This window comes from Nicotiana tabacum, chromosome 19 (genome assembly GCF_000715075.1).
Source record: "Nicotiana tabacum cultivar K326 chromosome 19, ASM71507v2, whole genome shotgun sequence".
In the NCBI taxonomy this organism is placed as follows: domain Eukaryota; kingdom Viridiplantae; phylum Streptophyta; class Magnoliopsida; order Solanales; family Solanaceae; genus Nicotiana; species Nicotiana tabacum.
The window spans coordinates 128947208-128960674 of NC_134098.1; the positions used below are offsets into that span (position 1 = coordinate 128947208).

At 36.3% G+C, this 13467-nt stretch overlaps 2 protein-coding genes across 2 annotated transcripts; one reads left to right on the forward strand and one right to left on the reverse strand.

Moving 5' to 3' along the window:
• Positions 1-1522: 1522 nt before the first annotated feature.
• Positions 1523-9676, forward strand: LOC107795352 (leucine-rich repeat receptor protein kinase HPCA1). Its single transcript, XM_016617972.2, has 19 exons — positions 1523-1956; positions 2783-2903; positions 2988-3059; positions 3165-3239; positions 3324-3395; positions 3874-4035; positions 4110-4184; positions 4643-4714; positions 4819-4890; positions 4976-5044; positions 5209-5283; positions 5501-5572; positions 5686-5820; positions 5980-6455; positions 7028-7186; positions 7268-7404; positions 7579-7798; positions 8188-8423; positions 8920-9676. Exons 1-19 carry the CDS (start codon positions 1854-1856, stop codon positions 9388-9390), a joined length of 2874 nt encoding a protein of 957 aa, XP_016473458.2. The 5' UTR covers positions 1523-1853; the 3' UTR covers positions 9391-9676.
• Positions 9677-9790: 114 nt separating this feature from the next.
• On the reverse strand, positions 9791-11471 carry LOC107795355 (putative methyltransferase At1g29790). The gene has a single exon (XM_016617975.2). The coding sequence runs from the start codon at positions 11336-11338 to the stop codon at positions 9980-9982; it is 1359 nt and encodes a 452-aa protein (XP_016473461.2). The 5' UTR covers positions 11339-11471; the 3' UTR covers positions 9791-9979.
• Between the last annotated feature and the right edge of the window lie 1996 nt (positions 11472-13467).

The following is a 13467-nucleotide window of genomic DNA, read 5'->3' on the forward strand; positions in this document are numbered from 1 at the left end:
TAATTTTTACGGTAATTTAAATTGACATAAAATAATATATTTTTAATATCAAGCATGATATGACAAATTTGGAAAATAAAGCAACAATTGTTACTATGAATTAAATTGCATTGATAGTATACTCTAGAGTTAAATAGGAAGGGGAACTTTGGCGTAACCGGTAAAGATCAGGAGGTCACGGGTTTGAGCCGTGGAAATGGCCTCTTGCACAAATGCAGGATAAAGTTACGTACAATAGGACCTTGTTGTGCGACTTTTCCCCGGATTTCGCGCATAACGAGAGCTTAATGCACTACGAGTATACTTTAGAGTTAAGAATTTAGTGGCAGATCAAATTAACAGTGCTTACAGGTCCAATCCGCTATATATACATGCAATAAAACAAGTATAAGCAGGTTAGACATACATTTCACAACCTAGTCGTTCAACTCAGAATTCACCTCATTGCCTGCGAACTCTCTCAATTCGAGGCAACATGAATTCATTTATTAATTTCCAGATATACATCATCAGTTATGATAATGGGACTACATTCACTGTCAACAAGACTCAGTCAAGTCGTGAGGCTACTCAATAATAGTGAGTCTCAGACGTAGACAACACGTTAAAATTCTTCAAAAACCTTCTTGGGCTGTTGACAATATTGATAACTCTAAATACCAACTTTGTATTACTAGTATTTGTTTAACTTTTATTCTTGATATACAATAATGCGTTGACATTGACATGATAAAGCCAATTCAACTATTTAAACAGTACAAGGTAACACTGCCCACCAATATATATACAAGGTAGTTCTTCTTATCAAAGCAGCTTAGATTGACGGGATGTAAGATTTAAACTATAGTCTACCATGATTTTCACCGGTTAAATATAGAAAAAGAAATCACTTAGTGTTTTTTTATTTTCCATGATTCTTTCACTCATTCTAATGACGGCTAGGCTTGGTAATTCTCTTAGGTGTATGCAGGGGCGGATGTAATCTTTGGGTTACGGGTCCATCTTAACCTATAACTTTCGACACGGAATATATATATATATATATGTAAAATTAACTTACTAAACTCTCAACAAATTTTAACGGTATAATTAATTATGTACATAGTTGAACCCATTTAATTTCAATCTTGGATCCGTTGGGTGAGCACTCTTTTTAGCTTATGGGTTTTCCACTCTCATGGAGTTCAACTTCCCTAAAGCGTGTATAGGATTATTCAACTGGTCCCTCTTGGCAACTTCTTTAAATATATAACTTATAGTTGACAATGACATTAAAATTTGATTTTCCACAAAAATCTAAAAAATTGCTTTTTTGAAGAAGACTTTGTCTAATTATGCTAAACCTAATCAAGTTGTTAATATTCTATTTACGATTAACACCCTCTATGGTCAACTATTATCATGGAAAGTGTTCAATATTTGATGCCTGTGATGAAGGGTTAACCAGCTTTGCAAAGAGTTATAAAAGTAATTTGTTGACTTTTTTGGGCATATAAAGACCGAGTAAACTCAACGTGGTCGTGAATTTTACACTTCCAATATTTTATATAGGTGAAAAATTTGAAGTTGGAGGTCAGTCATTGTGTTTAAATTATGTGAACAAAATAAAATAAATATTTCACGTAGAAGATAGTTGTGTGGGAGGAAGTAAAAGTCTGTATTTTTAAAACTTAGACAGTGATTTGGCTAATTGAATTAAACAACCCCTTATTGATGAATACTAGTAAATGCATCAGATAGCTGTCAGCTAAGAGATAATCTTGTCGTGGGGAGCAGAACTTGAAAAGGGATTTGAGGTTGAAATTCTCTTCTAGCTTTTGTGGAGGAGTACTGTTTTTCTTGAACGTTGTCACATGGTAGTTTCTCTGGCAATGATGCCAAGGAGAATTCAGCTTTGTTTTCTTGTTGTTTGGATACATGTTCTGGCAATATCAGCATGGACAAATCCTGATGATTGTAAGTTGATTTTGTTCTTCTATCAATTGTTTCTTAATTAATTTACAGAACTACTTGATTATCTGTGAGTACTGGTGTTCAAATCTTAGTTTTCCTTCAGAATTTGTCCCTTTAGGTGATGTAGGATTCTGATTTTAGAGAAATCTTTGAATGAAATGGTCTATTACTTAATTTGTTCAGTATCAGAGAGGTGGAATAGGATCAAGAATATGAATAAATGCTGCTTTGAGTTCCAGGTGTAGGACTATAACGTCTATGCTGGAATTGGCAATGTTTTGGTTTGCTTTGGTTTTAGTTAATCCCTTAGGAAACACTAAAAGCAAAATGATTTGCTGTCTAAAATACAGTGTCTTGCTTCCATTTTTTCTCAAATAGGCACTTGAATGGATTTTGTTATTTTCTTTTTTCCCCTCAAGATGCTGTTATCGCTTCGACTTTCTGTTAAGCTGGAATATATTGTGGATCCAAGAGTTTTGTATAGGCTTAAGTTGATAGCATTAGAAGGTTTCATAATATAGTATAACTGGTGTGAACTTTGCATCCTTCCTATTTTTCTTCTTGGATAGGTCATTGTGAATTCGAGCATCTTATGTTGTATTTTCGTGTTGTGTAGTTGTTTAAAATTCAATAATCTTGGCTGTCTTGCTCATATATGCAAATAAGACAGATAAAAGAATTGTTCCAGTAAAGGTGTATCCAGTTCTTGATTCAGCGTTTTAGCCCTATGTAAATTTGTGAAAAGGAATCATCAGATATCTCATGTTCTCTTCGAGATATGGTCAATTCAGTTTCTAGTAAAGAAGAACTGATTTAATATTGTATTCAGTTGCTGCACTACAGTCTCTCAAGGATTCATGGCAGAATGTTCCACCCAATTGGGCTGGAGCAGATCCCTGTGGGAGTCAATGGGAAGGAATTGGATGCAGAAATTCACGAGTGATTTCTATGTAAGAATTCAACGCGCCTCCCATTATCGACTACATCAAAATTATATACTTGTAAGGTTGATGTCATCTTTCTCAATTTTTCAGAACATTATCAAGTATGAGTTTGAGCGGTCAGCTATCTGGAGACATTCAAGGATTATCTGAATTGCAGACTTTGTAGGTCTTCTTTCACATTTCCTGATTCTCCTGCACTTACTTTTTCTTATGAAAATAGAGTTGTGAAACTTAAAGCCAATTCTAATTATTGACTGCATGCTATAGGGATCTTTCATACAACAAGGAGTTGACAGGATCTCTTCCTCAGTCTATTGGAAAATTGACAAAGCTATCAAATTTGTAAGTGAATCTGAATAATTGTCCCATTCATTTACCAGCTAATCTCATGATAATATGCTGATTTTTTTCTTAATTTCATGACAGGATCCTTGTTGGTTGTGGGTTTTCTGGACCAATACCAGACTCCATTGGATCTCTGACTCAGCTGGTTTTTCTGTAAGCATTCTACTCTTTTCACTCTGAACGGGAGACCAGTATGCGACATATTTTACCAGTATGCAAAGAAGTTTACTCATCTATTTGGTTTAAGTTGTTTGCACTGTACAGAATATGATGGATCAGGGAATTGATGTTTATATCAGCTTAAACTATGATTCTTTTAGCATTATAAAGTTACATATTACATGATCATTTTCTGTTTTCGTTTCAATCAATGAAATGATGAGCATCTTGAACGAATATTTTTGACGAATACTCATATTTTGGTCCATCTCTTGGACAAGCAATGCACTTCTAAACTGAGAAAACAGTTCACGAGGAGTTAACAGTACTGCTATATATTCTTGTGTTTATACATCATCAAATCCAAATAATTGTGTTTTTTACCATATATATCTGTATATGAAACTTCTGAGTTCTTTCAATTCCTTCTTCTTGTAAACGCTCTAAAACAGCCCCATTTTGCATTATGCAGATCTTTAAACTCTAACAACTTTATTGGACGAATACCTGCTACCATTGGCTATCTTTCAAAGCTTTATTGGCTGGATTTAGCTGACAATAAGCTTACTGGAACACTTCCAGTCTCTAGTGGGAGCTCACCTGGACTTGATATGCTTCTTCACACTAAGCACTTGTACGTATCTCCTTTATTTGTTGTTGCTTTTTCTCTCAAATGTATGTTCTAAGATTATTTACATCACTTCACAGTCATTTTGGGAAGAATCAGCTATCCGGTGAAATCCCAGCTCAACTTTTCCATTCTAATCTGACTCTGATTCATCTGTAAGTTTACTATTGGCAAAATAGATTGAATGTATTATTACATTCGTTAATATTTGAGACACCCACTAGTATTTAGCTTACCTTTTGATAGTCTTGTTAGTGCATGATCTTGCTTCTGAGAGTAATCATGTGAGAGAGGCTTGGAAATCATATCTTTATGGTATTTATATGTTTCTTTGGATGACATAGCACAGACCAATGTATTTAAAATGACTAGGTGAACCTAGGCAAAATGGTCCTGGTCATTGCCCAAGTTATAGAGTGATTGCCCGACGAGTCTTTCTAGGATGTTTGAAATAAAAGAGTACAAATCCCTTTTTTTGCTTATCATGTACTTCATCTACATTTTGTTCTGTTAAGTTTGTCCATATGATAAGTTACCCCCATAACTATAGCAAATAACATTCCTTCTGACCGTGCTTTCTTGTTTCCTCATGCGCGTATATTCTAACTTCTAGGCTAGTGGAGAACAACCAGCTTACTGGAAATATACCGGATACATTAGGACTTGTCCAGACTATGGAAGTGCTGTAAGTATTGCTATCTTGGGCTTTCCTTTTATAATCTTGTAATGTTTCTAGTACTGTCTATACAAAGTGAGTTTTTGTGAACTAAGCTACTGTGCTTGCAACAGTCGTCTTGACAGGAATTCGTTAAGCGGATCTGTGCCACAAAACCTCAACAATCTCACACATGTCAATGAACTGTAAGTAGAAAATGAAACAATTTTCTGAACCTACCTTATGTCCTTATGATTTCCTAATGTAGCATGCTTTGACAATGTATCACAGCCACATATCAAACAATAATTTGAATGGTCTTTTGCCGAATCTCACTGGCATGAATGTCCTCAATTACTTGTAAGTTGCTTATCCTAAGTTTTGTGCCTTGATCCCTTTGAGCTGATAATTGGTTATTGCTCAGAATCGTACTATAAATATTCCTCCCAATCTATTTGTTACTTTTTCGGAAAAAAAGGAAATTTGTTAATCTCAGTATCATGATGAGGGACTTAATTTTGCAGGGACATGAGCAATAATTCATTTAATGCATCAGATTTCCCATCATGGATTCCAGACCTGCAATCTCTGACAACAGTGTATGTTCTCTCTCTCTCTCTTCAGAGCGCGTGTGTGTGTATATATATGTTTGTGTAGGCACGTCCATGAGCAGGTGCGCAGGTGCATGTCAGCATGTGTGCACTGTGCTAGTGTATGCCTGCATCCATTTGAATATGGACAGGTTCTCTTTTTCTCATTTACGGTCTCAATTCCCAGAAGTTCTTCTTAACCTAATAAATGACCTTGTATTGACAGGGCAATGGAAAACACAGGACTCCAAGGATTAGTTCCAGCTAAATTATTCAGCCTTTTCCAGTTGCAGACTGTGTAAGGGTCCCTATAACTTTGTGTCTGTTGTATTTCATGGAACTTGGTTTTATAAACGATAGATATTGAGTATGCTGAGATTTGATGACAATGCACTCATTTCTTATTGACAGCAATATGAGGAAAAACAGACTTAATGGCACACTTGAAATTGACTCCTCGTATAGCAACCAGTTGCAACTCATTGATATGCAGAGCAATCTTATTGATTCATTTACTCAAAGACCAGGATATCCCTTTCAGATCTTGTAAGCTCTCTTCCTTGTTTTTTATCCCTTTCAGATCTTGTTAGCTCTCTTCCTTGTTTTTTTAAACGTCTAAGCCTATTCGGCCATATGATTATGTTCTACGCCAAACTTGACTGTATCATGTTTATTACCTTATTTTGTTACTGTTTTCCTTTGCAGACTTGCAGGTAATCCTGTCTGCAATGAAGGAACAACACAAACTTACTGTGTCCAAGCTCAACAAGCTGATTCATATTCTACTCCACCAGAAAATTGCTTGCCAACTGAGTGCAGCTCTGATCAAATTTCTAGTCCTACCTGTAAATGTGCTTTTCCATATACAGGCAACCTAGTCTTCAGAGCTCCTTCCTTTTCCAACTTGGGAAACAAAACTACCTATGAGACTCTCCAAAAGTCTTTGATGCTTTCATTCCAAAACCGTCAACTGCCTGTCGACTCAGTTTCCCTCAGCAACCCTACAAAAAATTTAGATGACTACCTTGTAATACACCTGCAAGTCTTTCCTTCTATCCAAGATTATTTCAATCGAACTGGAGTTTCTGGAATAGGTTTTGTGCTTAGTAATCAGACTTTCAAGCCTCCGTCGACATTTGGACCTTTCTTCTTCATTGGTGAAGGCTACAAATACTTCGATGGTAATACAACTTTTCCAGATCTATATTTCCTTCTCCTTTTTCTTGGCTCATTTCTCTTCTCCTACTTATATATGCTATCTAATCTAGAATAGTAGAAATTTGGTGGGTGAAAAACCAACAAATATTTGGTATTGATGATTAAGTTTTCATAAACTTGGTTTGACAGAAGAATTAACTCTTCCTGATAGGACTTTGAACATGAAGAGCAATTACTATAGGTCCGCTGTTTTGATTATAATATCAGCTTTATAAGTATTCAACTTAAGAAGTACAAGATTCTGAAAAATTCATCGATCCTCTTGATGGCAAAAATTTAGTTTGCATACATGTGATGGATCAATTTCCATTCTTTGTTCCTATGTTTCTGTTAAGAATTTGGGTAAACCCTAATGAACTTATCAATAACTTATTTGTAACGACACAGGTTTTTCTAATTGGTTTTCTTAGGAAAACTTAATCCTTAAATGACTGCTAGGAATTCAAATTATTTGTTGGAACATTATGAAACTTGCATAATATGGATTTGAACTTGATAGTTATAAGTCTGAGTCTCTGAGTATTCTGTTCTCCAGGTGCATCCAGTGGATCACACAAATCATCTAGTACAGGCATTATCATTGGAGCAGCAGTTGGTGGTTCTGTCCTTGTAATTTTAGCACTAATCGTTGGTCTTTATGCTTTCCGGCAAAAGAAAAGAGCTGAAGATGCTGCAAGGAGGAGTGATCCTTTTGGTAAGATTTAGAACTAACTATTTTCCATTTACCTATTACTTCATCTTACGGTGGTTGTTGCTATCTTTCACTTTAATGCAGCATCCTGGGACTCAAATAAACATAGTGGTGCTGTTCCACAGTTGACAGGAGCAAGATTTTTCTCATTTGAGGAGCTCAAAAAAATGACAAATAACTTTTCAGAAACCAATGATATTGGATCTGGTGGTTATGGCAAGGTTAGCTTTCATTGACTAGGTGCACCCTCCCCCAAACCCCATCCCCCAACCAACACCACCGTAAAAAGAATACTGAATGATATTTCTTAAGGCATAGTCTACCATTTCAGTAAGAAGGTGTTGGCAACAATTTAAACTGAATTAAGTTACAAGTGTGGAAGTTACATCCTGCAGGTTTACAGAGGAACTCTTCCAAATGGACACCTGGTTGCAGTTAAAAGAGCTCTACAAGGGTCTATGCAGGGTGCACTTGAGTTCAAAACTGAGATAGAACTTCTCTCAAGGGTTCATCACAAGAATGTCGTTGGCCTTGTTGGCTTTTGTTTCGATCAAGCTGAACAGATGCTGGTGTATGAGTATATTCCTAATGGCACCTTAAAAGATGGTCTTTCAGGTATATCTTGGTCCCTACCATTCTCTTTCACCATTATTATGAGAAGACTATAGGGTGGTACTTGCTGAATTAGCTATCCAACATTGTCGGAAGTCCAAGAATTTATTTATGATTAGTTGTTGCAAAGTAGTCATTAACAAAGAAAACCAATTTCTTAAATAGGAGTGGAAGTACTGAACCATTTTCACTGAGATAAAATCTCCAACCATTTTGCTTCCTGTTAAGTTCTATATAGAGAACATTAGACTATGTTTAGGTAGAATCAGAAACATGTTCATCGACTAGCACCTTAGACTTTTCCTTCTTATTGATTCTTTGAAACTAGCTTCTTATAACTTCACCAAAGGAAAATGTGCCTCTGGAGAATGTGATGAAATTTATACTTGTAGGCAAGACTGGGATCAGGTTAGATTGGATGAGGAGACTGAAGATAGCCCTTGGAGCAGCCCGAGGTTTGCAGTATCTGCATGACCTTGTCAATCCTCCTATCATACACAGAGACATCAAGTCCAACAACATCTTGCTGGATGAACGCCTAAACGCAAAAGTTGCTGATTTTGGTTTGTCCAAGCTTCTAGGTGACTCTGAAAGGGGTCACATTACCACTCAGGTCAAAGGAACAATGGTGAGTAAAGATTCTCTTCATGCCTGCCCAAACTTGTTTGATTAAGAATATTGTATGCTTATATCCTAGCATTTTCTGATGTCCACAAGTTCAGAAATTGTATTGTCTCGATAATTTCTAGTCCAGGAGGAACCATTACAAACACTATTTCATTTTATAACAAGAACCCTCAAGCTCCTCCTTTCTCGTTGGCCAGCCACCTCTCTCCACAAACAATGAGTAAATAAACACATAGGAATAGGAAAATATGAAAACAAATTCTCCTTTTCACAAATTCTCTTAAGTTAGCAGACTTGGAAGTAACGATCCTTGAATGTTTTGATCACCAAATTCAGGGAGATGTACCTGAATATTATGTTACAGGTTGTAGAAGCTAATATTTGATGATCGTATAATGATCTGTCCATGTAATAAAATTAAGTTAGATCTTGCAGAAGATTGTGCCAGTAATTACCCATAATCTATGTCCTTCTGATGGGTGCCATTCATTTGTTAGGGCTACATGGATCCTGAATATTACATGACACAACAGCTGACTGAGAAGAGTGATGTTTATAGCTTTGGAGTGGTACTGCTGGAGATTGTTACAGGAAAAATTCCTATTGAAAAAGGAAAATATATTGTCAGGGAAGTGAGGACTGCAATGGACAAGACAAAAGACATGTATAACCTTCACGAAATTTTGGATCCTGCTGTTCGCTCAGGTGCAACTCCTAAAAGCATAGAGAAGTTTGTGGATCTTGCAATCAAGTGTGTTGAAGAAGAAGGAGTCAAGCGGCCTACAATGAGTGAAGTGGTGAAAGAGATTGAGTATATTATGGAGATCGTAGGACTGAACCCAAATGCAGAATCAGCTTCCACTTCAGAAACCTATGAAGGAGCAAACAAAGGCCTTCATCCTTATACTGATGAAAGTCTCTTTGTCTATAGTGGGGCATATCCACCTTCAAAGTTAGAGCCCAAGTAAGATCAATGTCTTAACAGGTTTGCCCAAAGTTGAAACATAAGATCACACATGATATGCCATTGCCTGTTAGTTGTGCACAAATTTGAGAGAATGTAGAATGATTCAACTAATTTTGTATATTAAAGAAAAGTGTTCTGGAAGTCCAGCAACGTGACTAGAGATATTGAAATTTTTTGGAAACATTTATTTTTACCTTATGTAAAGTGTGTAAACTTTCCTGGTCTCAATTAGGCTGGTCATTTGTATATGAGAATATATTTCATCCTAAAAAAAGTTGTGCATTCAATATTGCAGCTTTATCTAAGTTTCTTTTACAAAGCTAATTGTGAAATGTTGACATGAGATCAATTTTATATCATTGTCTTTCTGCAGTAATTTGTGCTGATACAAGCAAGACGAATTGATCACTATAGATAATACTATTCCTCTTTCAATTTTCTAATGATTATCTCCTCTTGTATTCTTTCAATTGCATTACAAAAAAAGCACAAAATGAAACTAGCCAGTCAATGTTGGTCACTTGTGCTTGCATTGTGAAACAAAAAACCATCATTTTACGAACTGTCTAAAGATTTACTAGCTAAGTACTTTAGGACATTGGTTTCCCCAACAAAGCAGAGAAATACCACTCATTTTTATCGATCCCTCGATCAAGCTTCATGCCAGCATTCCACCTCAGTTTCTTGAATCCAACGCGCTCCAGCATAGGAACATAAGTTGCATTCAACTGTGTTCCCAGGCAGAAGAAGTGATCCAACCAGAACAGTCCTCCTGGTCTCAGAACTCTGTATATGTCATACATAATTAACTCAAGCATGGTATCCGGGATCCAGTTGCTCAAAATATGCATAGAGTGCACGATATCCAGAGTATTCTGGAAGAAAGGAAGCCTCTGGGACACACCAACGTGCATCGATATCAAGCCCCTGGATGCAATGAAGTTGTTGAATGGACCATCCAAATTCATGGAAGTGGTGACAATGGTTACATTCCTTTCCTTCATCCTAGCAGCAAACGTGCCCACGCCTCCTCCTATATCAAGTCCAATGCGGATTGTGCCCTGACGTCTTGTTGACAGAACCTGATCCATTCCAAAATCAAGACCTCCATTGTCAAACTGCCACCTTGTTTTCTCTCTAAATTGTAAGTCAAAGCAGTCTTTACAATCATAGAATCCTGGAAACTTTCTTCTATCTATCAAACAACTGTAGTTTTTACAAGTATATGGATCCCAAATAATACTTGTATCTGGTGGTGTAGACCACAGGCTTTTTGGCAATGGAGTTGGTTCGACATAACCAGAAGGCGCTTTAGGATGGCACCGCCTTATTGGAAGTGGCTCACAGCCCTTGAGCATTAGCCTTTGCGCGAAAACATCATCAACAGGACACTCGTTTCCAACATTATATGTCATGTACTGTGCTAAATCTTCTTTATACATCAGACAACCTCCTCCAACAGAGGGATAAACCTCATCTGTCCCTGATCTTGGCGAGAGCCCGAGTGGAAGCTTGTGAGGGCCTAAACCAAGCTTAGCTTCATTTGACAAATCATCAAGAAGATCATTGAAGTTTAGCAAGCTGGAATCCGTGGTCCTGTTTATGGACTGGTTAAGGAGGTTAAGTTGAGCTAGAAGTTCAGTGACAAGTTGGTTAGTAGACTTGAGCTGCTGATGCAAAACTATGATTTGGGATCGACTCGTTTCGAGTTCTTTCTTAGTGGCATTGAGCTCTTGCAAGAGGGAAGTAGAATCAAATGCAGGGAAAAGAGAATTAGTTGTGTACTTGGAAATGGGATGCAAGTTGAGAGAAGGGCTAGTGAAGATGTAAATAGTAAGAAGATTGGTTAGGATAATGAGGACTAGTAATTTGAGCTTGTACTTGGTTTGATCATTAATACTCTTATGTGTTTGCTTTTTAGGCAAATGGTCATCATCTGCACTTCCCATTTTCTCTCGATATATTTACTAGTCTTTCCTTTATCAAAGATTTGTGTTTTTAGAGGAAAGTAAAGTGACTGGTGATAATGTTTTGGGGGAATGAAGTGAAGGGAATGGAATATAATGGAAGTAGAAGGTGAAGAATTTGATTAGTACTTAAAGCGAGGCATGCTTCAATGTTTTGGGATGCTCTTGTAGTACAAGAAAGTATTTGTTTTTGTTTATTTCTGCTGTTATTTTATTGAAGACTAAAACTCAGATTTCACTTTGACGATCTGTGCAATTAAAGGACGTTGTTCATTGTAATACGCCGTTTTAGACGTTCGAGAATGACTTTTGTATTGCTATTTAAATTAGTCGGTTCCCTGGGAAAAAAATAGTCCTTGGAAACAAAGATCTGATATGGGATACAATGGATTTAATATAGGTCAAAAGTTTTTTACACTTGTTAATTATTTAACATGCTATGTAGGTAACTTACTGGAGTCTTTGTCTTTTTTGTTCTTTGTTATGGTTGCTCCTTTTCGAAAAAATATATCATATATAACAATTTTCTTTGTTTATTCAAAAAATGATAAAATTTCTTAAAATATTACTATATATTTATATTTTTTCCCTACCCAAAAGACTAATCTAGTAGGTGGGAGAGTCCATTTAGCTATAAACTCCTTAGTATTTTTCTTTTTAACTGATGAGTGACAATTAGGGGCATAACAATTGCGCCCCGCTTGAGGACCAATGACCTTGTTGGTTACGACTATTGGGTCTAGACCATCACTCCGAGTAGTGGTCTCAAGCGTCGATGGACCTACTCTGAAGTATAAAGAGATTGAAGTATAAAGAGATATCAATGTATTCCATTGAAGTAAAATAAATTCTACTTACAGAGATTGTTTAACGAATCTGAGTTGTAGATTATGTATTATAATAAGTTATGTATTTGTTAATAAATCTGTCTGAAAATCGGGCGAAGATTGAAGCAGCACCCACCGACGGCGACGTCATCATAAAATCAACCATTTTCTTCTTCCATCTCAAAAATCAACCATTTTCTTCTAGGAAGTAATTCTAGGGCTCAGTACTCTTAAAACCCATAATTTTTCGCTACCCATTTTCCATATCAATCAATGGCGACTCAGTCATTTACCGAAAAATCCCACCGTTATTAATTCACAATAATCGCCGCCGAATTCCAATAATATAACCTCCCAATCAGATCCATCTCCGGCATCGTCGATCCAGCCTTACTCCGCCATACCTCCGTCGTTTCTTCCTGCGACGCCGCCAGCACTGGTAGTGAGTGAGAGAGATATTTCGGAGAAATATTTTGAGGCGTGTTGATGAAGGAAACGGGCCGGCCCTCTTTGTCAATTTATACGGGTCTAACTTATTTATTTAGTGGGCAAACGGGTCACGGGTCACGGGTGGGAAAAATGTGATGTAATGGGGTCTGTAGGGTTTAATTTGGTGGGGTCGAGTGACTTGGCAGCTGACATGGAAAAAATTGAGGGGGTCTGTAGGGCAATTTTTAAAAGTTGATTAATGACAGGGGCTAGATTGGATGAATAGTATAACGGGTGTCAGAAGTAAACAATATAGTATAGTAGAGGGGCAATTTTGAACATTTTCCCTTATTTATATTATAAACAAAATTTGAAATAACTTAACTGTGTGTTTCTATTTGTTAACTTACTAATAAATAAAGATTTTTACCGAGTAGATCACTTGTCTAGAATTATTCACATAAATAATACTACTTTTCGTTTATTTTAAAAATAGCAGTTTTTTTTTTTTTACAGTTTTAGATATCTCAAAGATTATGCATTAAATGACAACAGATTAAAAAAATTTACAAACCCACAAATTAAGGAATTAGTATTTAAGTCCGTATTAATCTTTACACTTTCTCCCTCATCTTAGAGAAATATTCTTCTCTCCGAAACTTTCCACTGTTTTTTCTTAGCCATTGACTCGACAACTTTCTTTCACTCAATCTTCACATAGGATTTGCTCAATTGTTTTTAGCAATATTGTAAATAACTTAGATAAAAACATAAACTCTCATATTATTATCCAGGTATTACGTTCTGCAATTATAACACTTGCAAATAAACTACATAACAAAATACATCTGAAAT

Coding starts and splice junctions, on each gene's coding strand:
- LOC107795352 (XM_016617972.2), top strand. CDS start 1,854: ATGGTAGTTTCTCTGGCAATGATGCCAAGGAGAATTCAGCTTTGTTTT. Junction 4,185..4,642: donor AATCTGACTCTGATTCATCT/GTAAGTTTACTA, acceptor TCTAACTTCTAG/GCTAGTGGAGAACAACCAGC. Junction 8,424..8,919: donor CTCAGGTCAAAGGAACAATG/GTGAGTAAAGAT, acceptor TTCATTTGTTAG/GGCTACATGGATCCTGAATA.
- LOC107795355 (XM_016617975.2), bottom strand. CDS start 11,338: ATGGGAAGTGCAGATGATGACCATTTGCCTAAAAAGCAAACACATAAG.